At 41.4% G+C, this 15,596-nt stretch overlaps 2 protein-coding genes across 6 annotated transcripts in view; one reads left to right on the top strand and one right to left on the bottom strand.

The window, feature by feature from the left end:
* The window catches only part of LOC143285551 (mitochondrial inner membrane m-AAA protease component paraplegin-like), a 31,418-nt gene extending 24,203 nt beyond the window's left edge, over positions 1-7,215 (bottom strand). Inside the window, exons 1-7 of the mRNA XM_076592929.1 lie at positions 6,701-7,215; positions 6,208-6,310; positions 5,159-5,260; positions 4,450-4,607; positions 4,019-4,099; positions 3,119-3,246; positions 1,115-1,220 (exon numbers count right to left, since the gene is read on the bottom strand). Coding sequence (XP_076449044.1) covers positions 1,115-1,220; positions 3,119-3,246; positions 4,019-4,099; positions 4,450-4,607; positions 5,159-5,260; positions 6,208-6,310; positions 6,701-6,895 — 873 coding nt within the window. The 5' untranslated portion in view covers positions 6,896-7,215. The remainder of the gene's footprint in view (positions 1-1,114; positions 1,221-3,118; positions 3,247-4,018; positions 4,100-4,449; positions 4,608-5,158; positions 5,261-6,207; positions 6,311-6,700) is intronic.
* Positions 7,216-7,294: 79 nt separating this feature from the next.
* LOC143285550 (uncharacterized) overlaps positions 7,295-15,596 on the top strand; it is a 126,677-nt gene continuing 118,375 nt past the window's right edge. For all 5 annotated transcript variants that reach the window (XR_013055695.1, XM_076592924.1, XM_076592923.1 and 2 more), the window contains exon 1: positions 7,295-7,346. The gene's annotated coding sequence lies outside the window, so the exon portion shown is untranslated. The remainder of the gene's footprint in view (positions 7,347-15,596) is intronic.

The following is a 15,596-nucleotide window of genomic DNA, read 5'->3' as shown; positions in this document are numbered from 1 at the left end:
TTAGTGTCAAATCAACACAGTGGACTTGTTCACTCAAACTGATCAATGGGGGAAGGCTAATCCATTTTCTGTTGCACAAGAAAGTTGGCTGCAGCTGTCAATCTTTGTTACAATGTGAAAAACGGTCCGTTAAACATGACTCCTCCTTGTGAACTAAAGTCACCTATGGCAGCGAATGAATTAAGATGACATTGCATGATAACCAACCGAGATGGGACATAACTTTTTTGGTGGACTCCTATACAAATCAATCGACTGATGAAGTCAAAACACATTTCATACATAACCATGCTACCTGTAGCAAATTTGTCAATTGGTTAAACATTTTTCCTGAGAACTTTAAGTCTTTTGTTTTTTTTAATTTTGATTGCCAAAAGATAATGCTTCATTACTCAGCACGTATAAGGTAACAAATCCTAAAATCAAATATACTTTGAGTGAACTCATGCAAACTGCATCCCTACTAACACCAAATACATGGCTTTATTTATTCTGGTCTAATACCTAATACCAGACCTTTACTGTACTTAATACCTTGAACGCCTGTCCTATACACAAATTCTATTTAAATAAATCTAGTTAAAAACAGTCTGTAACTTTCCTCTCACCCAAAATGATTCAGAATGAGTTTTTTCCCTTGCGTTAACAAACTGCATCGCATATGTTTACAGGTCAATGGAAAAAGAAAGATAAAATATCCCTTCAAAAGTGTGACGTGGAATGCCAATTTTGCTTGGTATGTATGAATGTGATTGAGTAAAAGGATATCTTTTAGTGCTCAGATCTGATGATGAACAGTCAGACTGCTATCAGACATAGCCAGATGAACTGGTGTCCATGTGACAAATACTGGCGATCACAGCTGTGAAACTGGGAGATCAATTCATGGATATAGCACATTATTTCATTTCACCTTGATTACAATATCTACATTCTCCAGACCCAGAAACAAGGATTATGGCTAAAACTTGGGCCAGTAGCCATGATAAACAAAGACTGGAAGTAAAAAAAACACACACACATAAAAAAGTAGCACACAAGGAAACATAAACTGATACAAAATATCAAAAGCCTGCAAACAACTTCAACAAAAGACACATCCACATCCACTCACAAACATATCTGTGGGGTTGGGCAGCTGCACACGGCTGGACAAGTTGCGCAGGAGGAAGAACCCGGCAATGGCGATGATGCCCATGAAGATCACAGGTGCCCAGGGGCTGAAGAAATCAAATCCAGTCAAATCATGTTAGTTTGACCAGCAAACCACAAAGGGGCCATTTCAAAACTCAATACCCGTCCGTTCTTAAAACCGCTGGAAGAGAACACAAAATTATGTTCAAAAGTTAATAAAAACAACAGACTAATCCATCCACATCTTACTTAGTCAACATAAATTATTAATCAAGTTTTTTAAAGTATTGAAAATGATGTAAAAAGACCATTTCACCCACCTATTTTTCAGTCAAAATAAAAATATTAAGTTGGGGTTTTTTTTAAACACTGATTTTCTTCAGAAACTGAAAAAGTGTGTCCAGGGAACATCCCAGAACAATAACTCCATGGAGCTAGCTGTAAAATGATTGCAGCTGATATCATGCAGATCCCAGTAGTCAATCAGATGTCGGACACTTAAAGGCTGGTTGTGCCACACACACCATGAAGCTTCTTCACATTTCAAGATAAGGAATGTGTGATAAGAAATATCTGTAAGAAGCCTGCAGAGGGACTGCAGAAGCAAAACAAGCAAACTGCAAACTTTTCACGTCTGATCTCTCACATGAAGACAATACATATGTACCAGAATGATTCCAGATGCTATTCATCACTTCAGACTCTAGTCAAACAAGCTACAAATCAAAGCAAACAAAGCTGTGCAAACACACGCATGTTCAAACTAACAAAAAATTCATTCATGCACAATAATAACTTCACCATGATTACATGTGGCACTCGTTTCATTCCGCTGGTCATCTGTCATACTGCATTGTCTCCCTTACCTTACAAGCTCACTCTCTACAGGGACTCCAATGCCATTGCAGATGTACACGAAAAACAAAAGACCTTCAAGATGACTTTTTTTTCTTTTCTGTTTTTTCACGAATCATGCCAATATTCATTTACAGCTTATGATCGAACAATGACTTAGTAGCAAAATATCTGTACAGATGTAAAATCACATAGTACTGAAGACATCTCAGCATGGTCACATTCACACAGAGAAATCTCTTGTTACAGAAAAGTAATACTATTCAATACAAAACCCAATATACATCTGTTTGTATGGGGACTCCACCCTCCACACCCCCACCTTCTCCCTCCTACTCCACCTTTCCCCACAACCCAAAATTATCAGATTGCATTACCAGCACTCAGTTCTTTGCTGATGCAGCTGTTCATGTGTAGTGGTCCAGGCCACATCATATATACATCAGTAGTATTGTCACATATGGGATCAAAAACGTTCTGGCCTTTCTTTCTATATGGTATGAGTTGGTCAGAGGTCACTGCTTTGAATCAAAAGAGCTCACTTGTAGGATTGCCATAGTGTTTTAATCACTTTGTTCTTGTTTGATCTGAGTCATGTGCCTCTGTGCTGTGCCTTGTCTTGGCATGTCATGGACATGGAGTGGTGTGTGTGTGTGTGTGTGTGTGTGTGTGTGTGTGTGTGTGTGTGTGTGTGTTTCACAGAAAGAGAAAGGGTGTTAGTGTAAATTAAATGCAGTTTCAAACTCAGCACACACACACACACACACACACAAACTCACTCTCTGTCATGCTCACATACACACACACACACACACACACACACACACAAACTCACTCTCTCTCATGCTCACACACACACACACACACAAAGAGAAAGATGGGACATTTTGTGGATGTTTTTGAGACAGTTTGACACACAATGAAATAAATTGCTCTCTTCAACTCCCCCCCCCCCCCCACCCCCAATCTGCTTAGTCTCAACCATATACAGTATGAGCTAGGTGGAGGTCACCATGCACTACAATCAATTCAACAATATCTCATTAAAAACAAATCAGATTACTGATAATACAACTTTACAATTTCAAACATAAATAAATAAATAAAATATTTAAAAAATTAGCATTACCTCTGCCTAACATAGTGAATCGGCACACTCTGGTCAGGTCTCAGTCCTAGATCACTCTCTGCCTTGCGCACTTTTTCCTCAAAACCTCCGGCGTCAGGGATTTTCAGGGTGTAGAATCTCGTGTCCACCTGTGGGACTAGCTACTGTTTCACTTGTACATTTCATTTCTTTCACAAGGGTGACATTCACTGATTCACTCATTACTGCTGAGTTATACCATCAGGGTATCATTTGAAATAATCCATTTGCAAAAAGAGGAAAAATTATTCAAACTGATTCTTCTTCTTCTTCGTTCGTGGGCTGTAACTCCCACGTTCACTCATATGTATACAAGTGGGCTTTACATGTATGACTGTGCTTACCCTGCCATGTAGGCAGTTAAACTCTGTTTTCAGAGGTGTGCATGCTGGGTATGTTCTTGTTTCCGTAACCCACCAAACACTGACATGGATTACAGGATCTTTAACGTGCGTATCTGATCTTATGCTTGTGCATACACATGAAGGGGGTTCAGGCACTAGCAAGTCTGCACTTTTGTTGACCTGGGAGATCAGAAAAATCTCCACCCTTTACCCACCAGGCACTGTTACTGAGATTCAAACCTGGGACCCTCAGATTGAATGTCCAATGCTTTGACTACTCGGCTATTGCACCCATCATTCAAACTAATAAAGTCACAAGTGCACAGTGAGCTGTCAAACTGATCACCTCATTCAAACAGACAGTGGCACACCCATGAATATGGTGAGCTAACTTACTGTCTAACAAACTGTACAAACTGACTATCAAAAAAAGTTATATCTCTACATATACACTTGCATGCAAACACTCTTTACATATTTCTCTACAGATTATGACAAACAAACAAACAAAAAAACCATGTACTATTTTTAGCCTCACCTTTTTGCCTTTTATAACAGCACCCTCTGCCAGCTGAATAAGGGCTGATTCAGAGTCAGGTCGTACAATGATAGCATCCACCTGCCCATGTAGTACACATCCAATGTTCCCTACAGATCTATGCTTTGGGTGAGTGGGGGGGGGGGCGTCTTTTGCAATCATGTGTACACGCACATACACATGTGAGCACACACACACACATTCTAATACACAAATTGCAAAATAACACACACACACACACACACACACACACACACACACTCATGCGCACACACCCTTACCTCACACACACTGCCATTGTAACAAACATACAAGACTTACAAATTAGAAATACCTTCAGTCAACTCATGCAAATGCATGTACGCACCCATGCACACACACACTCATGCACACTCACACACAAACACCCACACTTCCCCCTTCCACCTCACCTCCCCCTTGGCCAGCATGTCATGATAAAACTCGTTCCAGGAGATGAAGCGAAAAGAACTGGAGTCTTCCCCCTGACCCATCTTCAGCACCGTGTACACTCCAAAAGCCAGCCAGAACCAGAATATGAGACGAGGAAGCAACGGGATCTTTTCGTTCTCTGCCATCAAAGCATAAGCCATGCACCACTTCTTTTATGCATATTAGTTGGTGTCCATGTTTTGTAACCCAACTGTTATATTTTTACACACACAGTTTCTGAAACAAACACAATACATTTTCACTTACATGACTTCTTTTCTTTGGACAAATTAATTCTTCACACACACACATATGCGCGGTTTACACACACACACACACACACACACACACACGATCTTCAAATATACTAGATAGATTTCTATGTCAAAAGTTATTTTTCTTAATTATCTAAAAATTTCAATTTTATTTGCAGCGACTTCGAACAATAAAACACAATCAGATTTTCACATCACAAGTTACTGCACAGGGGCAAAAAGATACACAAGCATAAGAAATACCAGATCACACACTTTCACAGAGTATCTTATCTTACAAGTAGACTTTCATGTGACACTTCACTACAACTAGTACAAGCCTGCTTCCCTGTATCTTATATTACAAAGTATGCTTCCACACACTTCACTATACACTGGAGAGACTGACAGAACTGTATAGTTCAAGCACACATACGATTTTCCTTGTCTTTGTCATCTTTGTTCCTGTCATCTTCATCTCGCCCTCTGTCCTGCTGGTTGTTTGGCGGTCCAGATGTACTGAAGTGTCTTCCAGGCACTGCAGAACATTCACCAAAAACCTCTTGAGTAACACAGAATTATAATAAGAATATGCCGTTATTACCATGTGTAACAGGGTTACAAAGAATATAGGGTAGCCGTTATTACCATGTGTAACAGGGTTACAAAGAATATAGGGGTGGGGTTAGTACATAAAAGGTACAAACATAAATCGAAAATCATATGCACAAACACAAACACAGTAGAATTTTAAACACATGTGCATAAAAATATATACGTTTTTGTGGATGTTCACTCACTTGTATGCATGCATGCACACACATTAACACACGCACACATGATTTTACATACATGTTTTACTGCACATACTGACTTCCCCCGGGACTGACAAGCATAAAACATGTATATTATTGACCTACTCCATGTCACATGTACTACCTCATTCACTTGGTCACCGTTTTATATTGCTAGTTAATATTTCTTATGGCCTGATCAGGACTTTGGGTTTATGCCAAGGTCAGGCATCAACTTCTCTTTCAAGTTTCTTATTTATATTACAACAGATGTGTTGCAACAGATATGTCTGTGAGCTCTGACACCTTCTTGTTAATCAAACAGAAGCTGATATTGATACTTACATAACAATTTTCTTCAGAAGCAATATGAAATGATTTTAGACATGATTATTTGAGATATATGGCTGAAAAAGCTTTTGCATGTGGTAAAAAAATAAATAAATAAATTAAAAACACATACTGGGGGTGGAATAAATGTGAAATGAGCAAGAGTTTTAACATGTTCTAACTTCTACTGAGACTGTTCAACTTCTCAGATCAATAAGTGTTTGACAACGTACACACATCACTTCTTAAATAAATTACTGCCTGCATATTTGACCAGCTTCTAGTACAACAAGTAGTCACAAGATTAAGCAGATAGACCTATCTCTAATCAACTATGCACCACTGAAACACATGTACCTACCACCAATCAATCTGTAGAGATGTGAAGAATCAATTCCAGACCGCTTCAAGAGTGCTGACACTCCTTGGAGTTCCAGGCGATTTGGCTGCTGATGCTGGAGTACCTGAAGTTCAATAGGTTTTTTTATACAAAAAAAAGCTGTTTGTTTTTTGTTGTTTTTGTTTTTGTTGTTGTTGTTGTTTTTATTCTTTTTCCACATTCAAACTCGTCTGCTTAATAAGTGGAGTAGAATACCCATAACTAAGTTCTAGTACTTTAACTAACTCTATTAAAATTTATATTTCCAAATAAAGTTGTACCTTGATAACTTGACAGACAACGTCTTTAAATCATGTGTGTGTGTGTGTGAATCTGTCAGTGTGTGTGTGTGTGTGTGTGTGTGTGTGTGTGTGTGTGTTGTTGTTGTTGTTGTTGTTAATACGTATCACTATATGCACATGGCCAGTCTCAATGTTAAAGAAATGGTACTGTAAATAATGTGCAACCCACTCACTTTCATAAAATCTGCTGCTCTGCGGCTGTCGCATTCTGAGCAGAAGTGTGTCGAAATGTGAACTCTTTCATCATTTTTTTTATGCTGAAAAGCAGCAGACGATGTTACACCACCACTCTTTAACCTTGTAAAACGAATCGCTCGTTTCGAAGAGCTGGCAAGAAGTGAATTTCTCCCACACAGAAATACTTCCATTATTAAATGTCTGGGGAAAAAATGATGTTTTGATTCAGGACTGAGTGGCCAGACCCCCGGTTCGAACCTTACGAAAAACTAACTCCTAACGGTTTGTCCCCCGGCGAATTACGTATGAGGTCAACTTTTTTCTGCTTGTCGTCTGCTTGAATGTATGTCAAGGACCGGGTTTTAGTCTGGTTGATAAGCTTGACGGCAATTTTTCTTTTTATCAAACACATGTGCATTTCAGTTTTGTGCAAGCCATCATAGTCTATCTGCACTATATCGTATACACATTCTAAATATGATTGTAATTGTACTTTCCTAGTTTCATGAGCGCAGCCATAACACAATACACCAATCGGTGCCAGTCTTTCATATATGAAAGGAAGTGTGCACCAAAGAGAATCAGGACCAATCTACGCGTGTTTTAAGCCCGCGTAAAGTCAAAGCCAAGTGCCCTCTGAAGGTGAGTTCATCCGTAAAAATAATGATTATTCAAAATCTGAATATTGTAAGATTTTATTGCCAGTGTTTTTTCATAGCTGAAAATTTATTTTAAATAGATGCGTTGGAAATTTAAAGAATGTAACATCCAATTAACGAAAGCGTTGCATTTTCCATGGTACTCGTGCGGACATCGCTGTGATACTGCTGTGATGGAAAGCTAGATCCACAGTGTTAATGATTTGTTTTCGTAGTCTGCTTCACAATATCCCGTTACATAATTGGTCTAAAACAGTTTTATTTTTATTTCACTTTGGACATTGGTGTTTTTCAGTATGAATTATAAACTCATTTTCTGAGCTGGATGATATTAACAGTATAAGTATGTGATAATCCGCACATCGGATTGGTGCCACATTCCCGGGGGCATATTATGATTATGTTGCAATCGTCGAGCTGCCATTTTTTAAAGTCTGGAAAATCTCTTTTCGACCCCCTCATCTCCCGCTTCTTTCCCAGTCATTGATAATACAAGTTAAAATATTATTGTGGTATGCTTTTTTTCAAATTCTGTATCAGAATCTGTTTGGAATTTTAAACATAAAAAAAGAGAAGGGAAAATTCTTGATCACACCCATAATACGAAAATTGGCAATTTTTCTCATGGAATTCATTCATATTTCATTCTTGACATATTTGTATTTGTTCAGGCTTGGTTGATTCAATATGTGTGTGTGATTTATAGCAGAATAGTAGCATCTATGTGCTCAAACATACAAAGCTTGGTCACTAGCAAGACTGAGTGTGACAATGTTGACCTGGAGACAAGAAAACCACAGACTTATATGGAAAACTACAGACCTGACTTGAAGCCTACAAATCTCTAGAAATCTACAGACCTGGCTGGAAAAGTACAGAACTGTCTAGAAAACTGCAGATCTACAGACAGGACTGGAAAACTACAGACCTGTCTAAAAAAAACTAAATGCATTGACTTGAAATCTATAGACCTGACTGGAAAATTACTCCTTTCCTTCTGCTTGCACCATGTGTTCAAGAATTACATGAAATCATGATGCTCACCTCAGTCCTTGAAATGATGATTAAGTCCATGACATCCAGATTTACAGGGTGTTGAATTTGCAATTTCGTGGAGTTGAAAATATGCTTTGCATTTTAAATGCAATGGTTGTGCTTATTTTTTCTTGTGTGTGTGTGTGTGTGTACATGTATGAGTGAGTAGTGTGTGCATGTCACTGTTTGTGTTTATGTGTGCATGACAGTGTGTGTATATGTCACTCTTTTTCATTTGAAAAGCAGTGAAGAATGCCTGGCCAGTTGCAAAGTTAAGTTACATGTGAAACAATGCCAGTTGTCATCTATTGTAAAAAAAAAAAAAAAAAAAATTTTTTTTTTTTTATTAATCTTGTCAATATGATTATCACATGCACATGATAAACAGTTAATGAACTGACAGAATTTAGCTGTTGTAAAAAAAATAATAATAATAATAAATAAAGACTGTATCCATGCAGTGATGTATGAGAAAACTGTTGCTGGTGTAAGCTTAGGTCAGGTAAAGTGATGTGCCTGCGGTATGCATATAGCTATAATGACAGTGGGACCAGAACTGACAGTGGTGCAAATCTTAGACATTTAGACAAAATGCTGATCCTTAGTTATAGTTGAAACATCATGTTCTATTATATGGAGCTTTTTTCTTGCAGGATAGTAACCCTTCCCTCAGACATTGCCCTGCCCTCATCTTTCTCTTTGGATATGATGGTCGTGATGAATGCATGTGTTCCTGCTGGATTAATTCAGCCCTGAAATGGCATTTTTGTGGTCAGCTGGGCTTTGCATAAGCAACATGATTTGATTGGTTGGATTAATTTGTTATGTACTGTTAATCTTTGAGTATCTCTCTCATTATTTTGTTCTTTCTCCCTTATTTTTTACATATTTTTTATTTACTTGTATGTCAGATTATTATTATTATATTTTTTGTCTTGTTTTGTTTGCTTGTTAATTTATTTGCCTTTAGCCTAAAGTTTATGGCCAGATGAAAACAAGCATGTCCTTGCTTATTCCACTTCCCTCATTCAAGAAAAATCTTTCATTCTCTCTCTCTCTCTCTCTCTCTCTCTCTCTCTCTCTCTGCCACCCCCAACCCCTGGCCCAGCCCTTCCTAACCTACCTTTCTTCTCTTTCCCCTTCCTACCCTTCTCTTGTTTTCCCTGCTTTTGTCAGCAAAGATTACATGGGCAATATATAAAACCTTTGTACTCCTAAATTATACATAATAATGCACACAACCTAGTATGCATACATAGGCAACACGTGTGCATGCAGTTGCATGTTAACATGCATTGTAAATCACATGAACACACACACACACACACATATGGTGAGTCTCTATTGCTTGCACATGAAGAAACACTTTCCACCAGCTGAAAAAAAATTCGTTATTATAACGTTTCAACAAAAGCCGCCCTCACAAAAGCTGCCATTTTGAAATGTTTCACATGGGATTCAAATTCATAATCAATAATGGCTCTGGATCGTCATTCTCCCTTTATGCTGGATCCCTGATATTTTCCAGTCTTTTTATGCAGTTCTTTGACAGGGAGAGGTTCCATGGAGGGCGGTGTTATTTTGCAGACGGCAAAGGCTTTGGGGGGAGGGGTGCGTGGGGGGGGGGGGGGGGAGTCGGGGGGTTGGCGGCTGGGGGTTGGGAGTAAAATAAAGAACGGGAGTTGTGTTCACAAAAAGATCGATTCAAAAGCCTGTTTTTATCCTGGCTTGTCGCAGGCTGGAAAGTAGTGAAACTAGAGACGAGAATAAGAAATTTTTTTTTTTTTAAACCTCAATGTTGATACAGCACTGTGTGTACCTTCATTCTGTCTCTGTGTGTGTGTGTGTGTGTGTGTTTCCTCCCTGAGCTAGCTCTCTTTTTTTTCTCTCTCGTCAGTTTGAGTGCACTCGCACGCTCATTCTCTTTTTCCTCACATTCTTTTGTAGCTGCTTTATTACAAATTCTGTAATGATAACTCATTCCGATTGTATTGAATAAACAATGTCCAGTGATTTAAGAGACATGGCTTTTCAGGAAATCTATTCATCAGTCTCTGCCCCCGCTCACTCTTATTTTTAGCTGGCCTCTTTTCCTGTCACATTGAAGAAACAATTCAGATAAATCGAAACCATGCAAGCACGAAAACACACAACAGAACACACACACACACACACACACACACACACACAAGCACGCGCATCCCAACCAGCGAAGCCAGAAAGGAATCCAAGAATACATTTTCACTGTGGTATTGTGTGCGTCAATGCTGTGTAAAACAGCAGTGCTGGTGCATGGTAAAAGGTAGGGGAAAGGACAGAGGGTGGTGGGGGTTGAAGAGGGAAAGACAGAGAAAATGGCGAAAGAGAGAAAGTGAACTGTGTGGTTTAGGAAGTACGTCAGTAGCCAGGGGTTCAGAGTGGGGCCACTCTTCAGACGGACCCCGTATGTGCGAGGTCAAGTTGTGGACAGTCGAAACCCACCCCGTTTCCCCCCACCCCACCTTCATTCACCATCCACCCCGAGGCAAGAGGGAGGGACCCATCCATCTTTTTGATAAACTAGCGGGACTTGACAAGACAGATGCGGTTGTCGGTCCGTCACCCCCCCGCCTGAGGTCACTGGTCACTTGATGATTGCGTTTCAGTTCTGCCACCCCTCCCTACCCCCTTATCCTCCCCTCCCCCTCCCCTGTTTATCCCTGTCAACACCGTCGCTGGCCGCTCTGCCCCTGTCTCTCTCCCTGTCTTGCCTTTGTGTTTGTGTGTCGGTCTGTGTTGCTGTGTGACTGCTCTCTCTCCTCGCTCTCTCTCTCTCCTTACGCACACGCGTTGTTTGAATGCAGAACTGAACTACACAACAGCACAATGTGAAGTGGTTTTTTGTTTGTTTTTTTCAGACACATCATTATCATCAGACAGAACGCGTTGTGTGTGTGTGTGTGTGTGTGAAAGAGAGAGGGAGAGAGACTTGAATGCGGAGCGAAATAGTATCACATCACTTATTTACTCAAAAACACGCGCGCGCGCACTCACACACACATACACACACACAACAACAAAAAAACATGATGACTGGCACGAACAGTCGTCGTGGCCTGAGAGACTGACAGAAAGCGAGAGAGAGTGAGATCTGCTGGAGGAGAGAGAAGAGAATGAGACAGAGAGAGACTAGAGAGAGAGATGGCATGCTGATTGATTCATGTGTGGTGTCTGTGTCCCAGGAGGGGAAAACAAAGCTAACTCAACTCACTGCAAATGAAGTGTGGATGGAGGGTACGGGGACACGGGGAGGGGGGGGGGGTGGAAGCGTTTGGAGGGGGTAGACTGGAGCGGGACAGGATTGGGGAGGGGGGGGAGCTGGTAGGTTGGAGGGGGCGGGGTGTGGAGGTGGTGGTAGTGCCAGTGACACATAATTCATGAAGGAAAGGGGGAATGGGGGGGGGGGGGGTAGAACATGTCTTTCTCATCGCTGTTGTTGCCAGTGATTGCTGGTGGCAAAAGCAAGGCAAGCAGAGCCAGGGAGTAGAGGGGGGTTGGGGGGAGAATGAGGGGGGGCACCAGCCTGTATTGATCCAGAACCTTACTGACTGACTGACTGCACAGACGCTACACGGCACTGGCTCTCTCTCTCTCTCTCTCTCTCTCTCTCTCTTGACTGTGGAACAAATCCCACTACCACCCCACCACCACCATGTCTCTCCTTACACACACACACACACACACATACGCGCGCGGGCGCGCATGCTCCAGGATCTCACCTCCTCCATCACCACCCTCTCCAAACCTCCACGTTCACTCCACCCCCCTCCCCACCTCCACCCCCTTGTCTTTCTTTGCTCTTTGCAGTTTCTGAGAAGGGATCCATCCCATCCTATGACGAAGTCTATATCTCTCTCTCTCTCTCTCTCTCTCTCTCTCTCTCTCGCCTTCTTTCCCCCGCTCCGTCGCTCTTTTACTCACTCTTTTCTCCATCTCTCTCCCTCCCTCCCCCACACTCTCTTCCTCCCTCACCCCCTCTCTCTTCCCCTCTTCCTCTCCCCCTATCTCGCGTTTCCTCCCCCCCCCCCTCTCTCTCTCTCTCTCTCACTCACTCCCCCCGCCTCTCTCTCTCTCTCTCTCTCTCTCCCCCTCTCCTGTTTCCCTGTGCACCAAACAAACATCGCCTCCAGGCACTGGTGGGTTTATTCAGAATAGCATGTGATCCCGCACAGCATCCTCTGACCTTTCAGAACGTGTAAGTTAATGATGTTGCACGTCATAAACTTGACGGTAAATAAAATAGGATGCTGAATCAGACTGGTGGCTGTGGGTTTGCTTTTTTTTAAAGAAATTTTGGTGCGTGCATGTTTGTGCGTGTGCTTGCAAATGTGCGTGTTTTTTTTGTGTTTTTTTGTCTGTTTAAAGTATGTGTGTGTAGGTTTAGCTTCTCTTTTGCTTTTTTATTAATAAAAATTGTGTGTGTGTGTGTATTCCTCTGTGTGTGTGTGTGTATAAATGGGCATGCATGATGTTTGGGGTCTTTTTAAGATTGCGTTTGTGCATGTTTTTTGGTGCATGCTTGTTTATGTTGTATGTGCTGGTACGCATGTTGCTTCAGACAGTTTTTATAAAGTGTGTTTGTGTCTCTGAAAGTGTATGAATGTGTATGTCACAACGTGCATTGTTTTGTGGGTGTTGCTTGCAAATGGTGATTTTTTTGGAGAAGATTATTACCAGAAAAAAATTAAGAGAGTATGGAAGGCGGGTTTGAAGGGGTGGTGGTGGAGGTAATTGAATGATAAAACGGACCTGGTATGTTTGAAGATATTTTGATGAACGCGCAAGCAATACTTTGATGAACGCCTAAGACAGGTGCCACTGTTGGGAGCTTGAGACAGCGTTGAGCACTTGAACATGATCCCAGGGAACAAGGATACAGTTGCTCCCTTTGTCTTGTCTCCAGGTATAGGCAGAGTGCTGTGTTTGTTTGCACACACACACACACACACACACACAGATTCACACACACATTCGCGTGTACACGTAAAACTGAAGACTGAAGACTACTACACGTACACACACGCGCAAGCGCGCATGCACGCACACACAACACACACACACACACAAGCAAGCAAGCAAGCAAGCAAGCGCGCACACACACACACACACACACACACAACAGTCTCTCTCTCTCTCTCTCTCTCTCTCTCTCTCTCTCTCTCTCTCTCTCATCTGATAATGCAAAAAAAATAGAATTATATCCTGCCCAATTTTTCCCCACATCTCGGCACATGTTTTCATCTAGCATCAGGTCGCACCTCAAATGTGTATTTCACTTATTGTGGTGTGTGTGTGTCTGTCTGTCTGTCTGTCTGTCTGTCTGTCTCTCTCTCTCTCTCTCTCTCTCTCTCTCTCTCTCTCTCTCTCTCTCTTTCCCTCTCTGTGTATACACACAGACACACACACACACAAATTTCTCCCCATGTTTATGTAAATTAGGAAGGTCTGTTCACATCTTCCACTTGATGAGTGGCTATTGACGTATTGTTTTGTTGTTGTTGTTTTGTTTTGTTTTGGGGGGGTTAAGTTTCATCTAGTATCTAGGAACATGTTATTGTATGTTTACACTCACAGTTCTTTACATCAATCAGAAATTGACTGTTCTCTCTGTCTCTGTCTCTGTCTCTCTCTCTCTCTCTCTCTCTCTCTCTGTCTTTGCAGTCTTTGTCTTTGCAGTCTCTGTTAATCCAAAACTTGTTTGGGTTTTTTCTGTTCCACAGTGCTTATTTTGATATTGTGGTTGTAAGAAGAGTTTAAAATCATGATAAACAAAGCTGCTTTCAAATTTGTAAGTTTTGTGTGTGTGTGTGTGTTTCCCAGTTTGAAAAGACACAAAAAGTGAGCGTGGCAGCTTATACTTGACTGCTTAGACTTTCTGTGTGCTTGGTTGAGTCACATAGCAATAATCGCCTTACACGGCAAAGGGGAGGGGGTGGAGTTGAAAGAGGATTATTTTACATCATCCCATTTCCTGCCCAGACCAGTTTTAGGCTGGTTGGATTGTGTCAGAGGGCTGGCCGGTTTGTGAGCAAAGTAGGTTACACACACACACACACACACACACACAGGGCTGAAAGAACTGTGGTTACACAGTCGTCCCATACACACCTTCAGCGTTCAGGATTGGAGTGGGCAGCTTGACCTTTTTTTTTCTTCTTCTTTGTTTGTTTGTTTTGGTTTTGGGTTTGTTTGGTTTTTTTGTTTTGTTTTGTTTTTACAGCAATTAGCAGAGGGACAAAGATGGAGGAAGAAATTTATGATTGGACCTCGGTGATTAGGTGGCCTTGTACGGCTGGCAGACTGGACAAAATGCCAAGATTTAAAGAATGTCACTCAGTCTCCTTCCATGCGGTAAAGGAAGGAGGATCGGAAATGAGAAATCCTCTCCATGGCAACAAAGACACTGATCAGCAATGTCCAGACTAGACTCAGTATGGAAGGGCATCTCCGTGAAACACAAGATCAGTCTCCTGCATGCACTGGTGTATTCCATCTTGCTGTATGTGTGCAAGATATAGACCTTGGCAGATTTGTAAAGAAGAATTCAAGCCAAGGGAATAAGGTTTGATCACAAGATGCTAAACGTCAGACATACTGATCGCATCACCAATGAACAAGTACGCCAAACTGTCAAGCAGCACATTGGGCCATTTAAAGATCTGCTCTCATCAATTATGAAAGAGAAAACAGAGCTTGTGTAGCCAAGATCCGATGGCCTTGATAAAACAATCCTCCAAGGAACTGTTGGGGGAATGGGAGGGGAGGTTGCTGATTTTTCTTCACCCACAGATGGTTCTTCTCCTGGGAACTCTGAAGGGAGGGGGGCGGAGGTATTTGGGGGGAAGGTTGCATCGCTTAGGGGAACCGTAAATATAGAATTTTAGTAACGAGGCTTGAAAACAAAATGTATCAGCTGTAAAGTTTCCACGTGACCTTTGCACGGAGGTCAAGTTTACTCTTTTATCTCATGACTTTGAGAGAGAGAGGGGGTTGGCTTGACCATTTTGATGGAATGTAATCAATAACTTATATGCCTGCTGCGTTTCCTTCTGACAACAAAGTTTGGCACCAGGGGTCTAAATGGAGAGGGGGTAGACTGCATATCCATCACATGTTTTGCGTTGGCGTTCCCATCCCTACAATATAAAAAAAATATATA

The sequence above is a fragment of the Babylonia areolata genome, chromosome 9 (assembly GCF_041734735.1).
Source record: "Babylonia areolata isolate BAREFJ2019XMU chromosome 9, ASM4173473v1, whole genome shotgun sequence".
NCBI lineage: Eukaryota > Metazoa > Mollusca > Gastropoda > Neogastropoda > Buccinidae > Babylonia > Babylonia areolata.
This window is presented reverse-complemented; position numbering and strand designations above follow the sequence as displayed.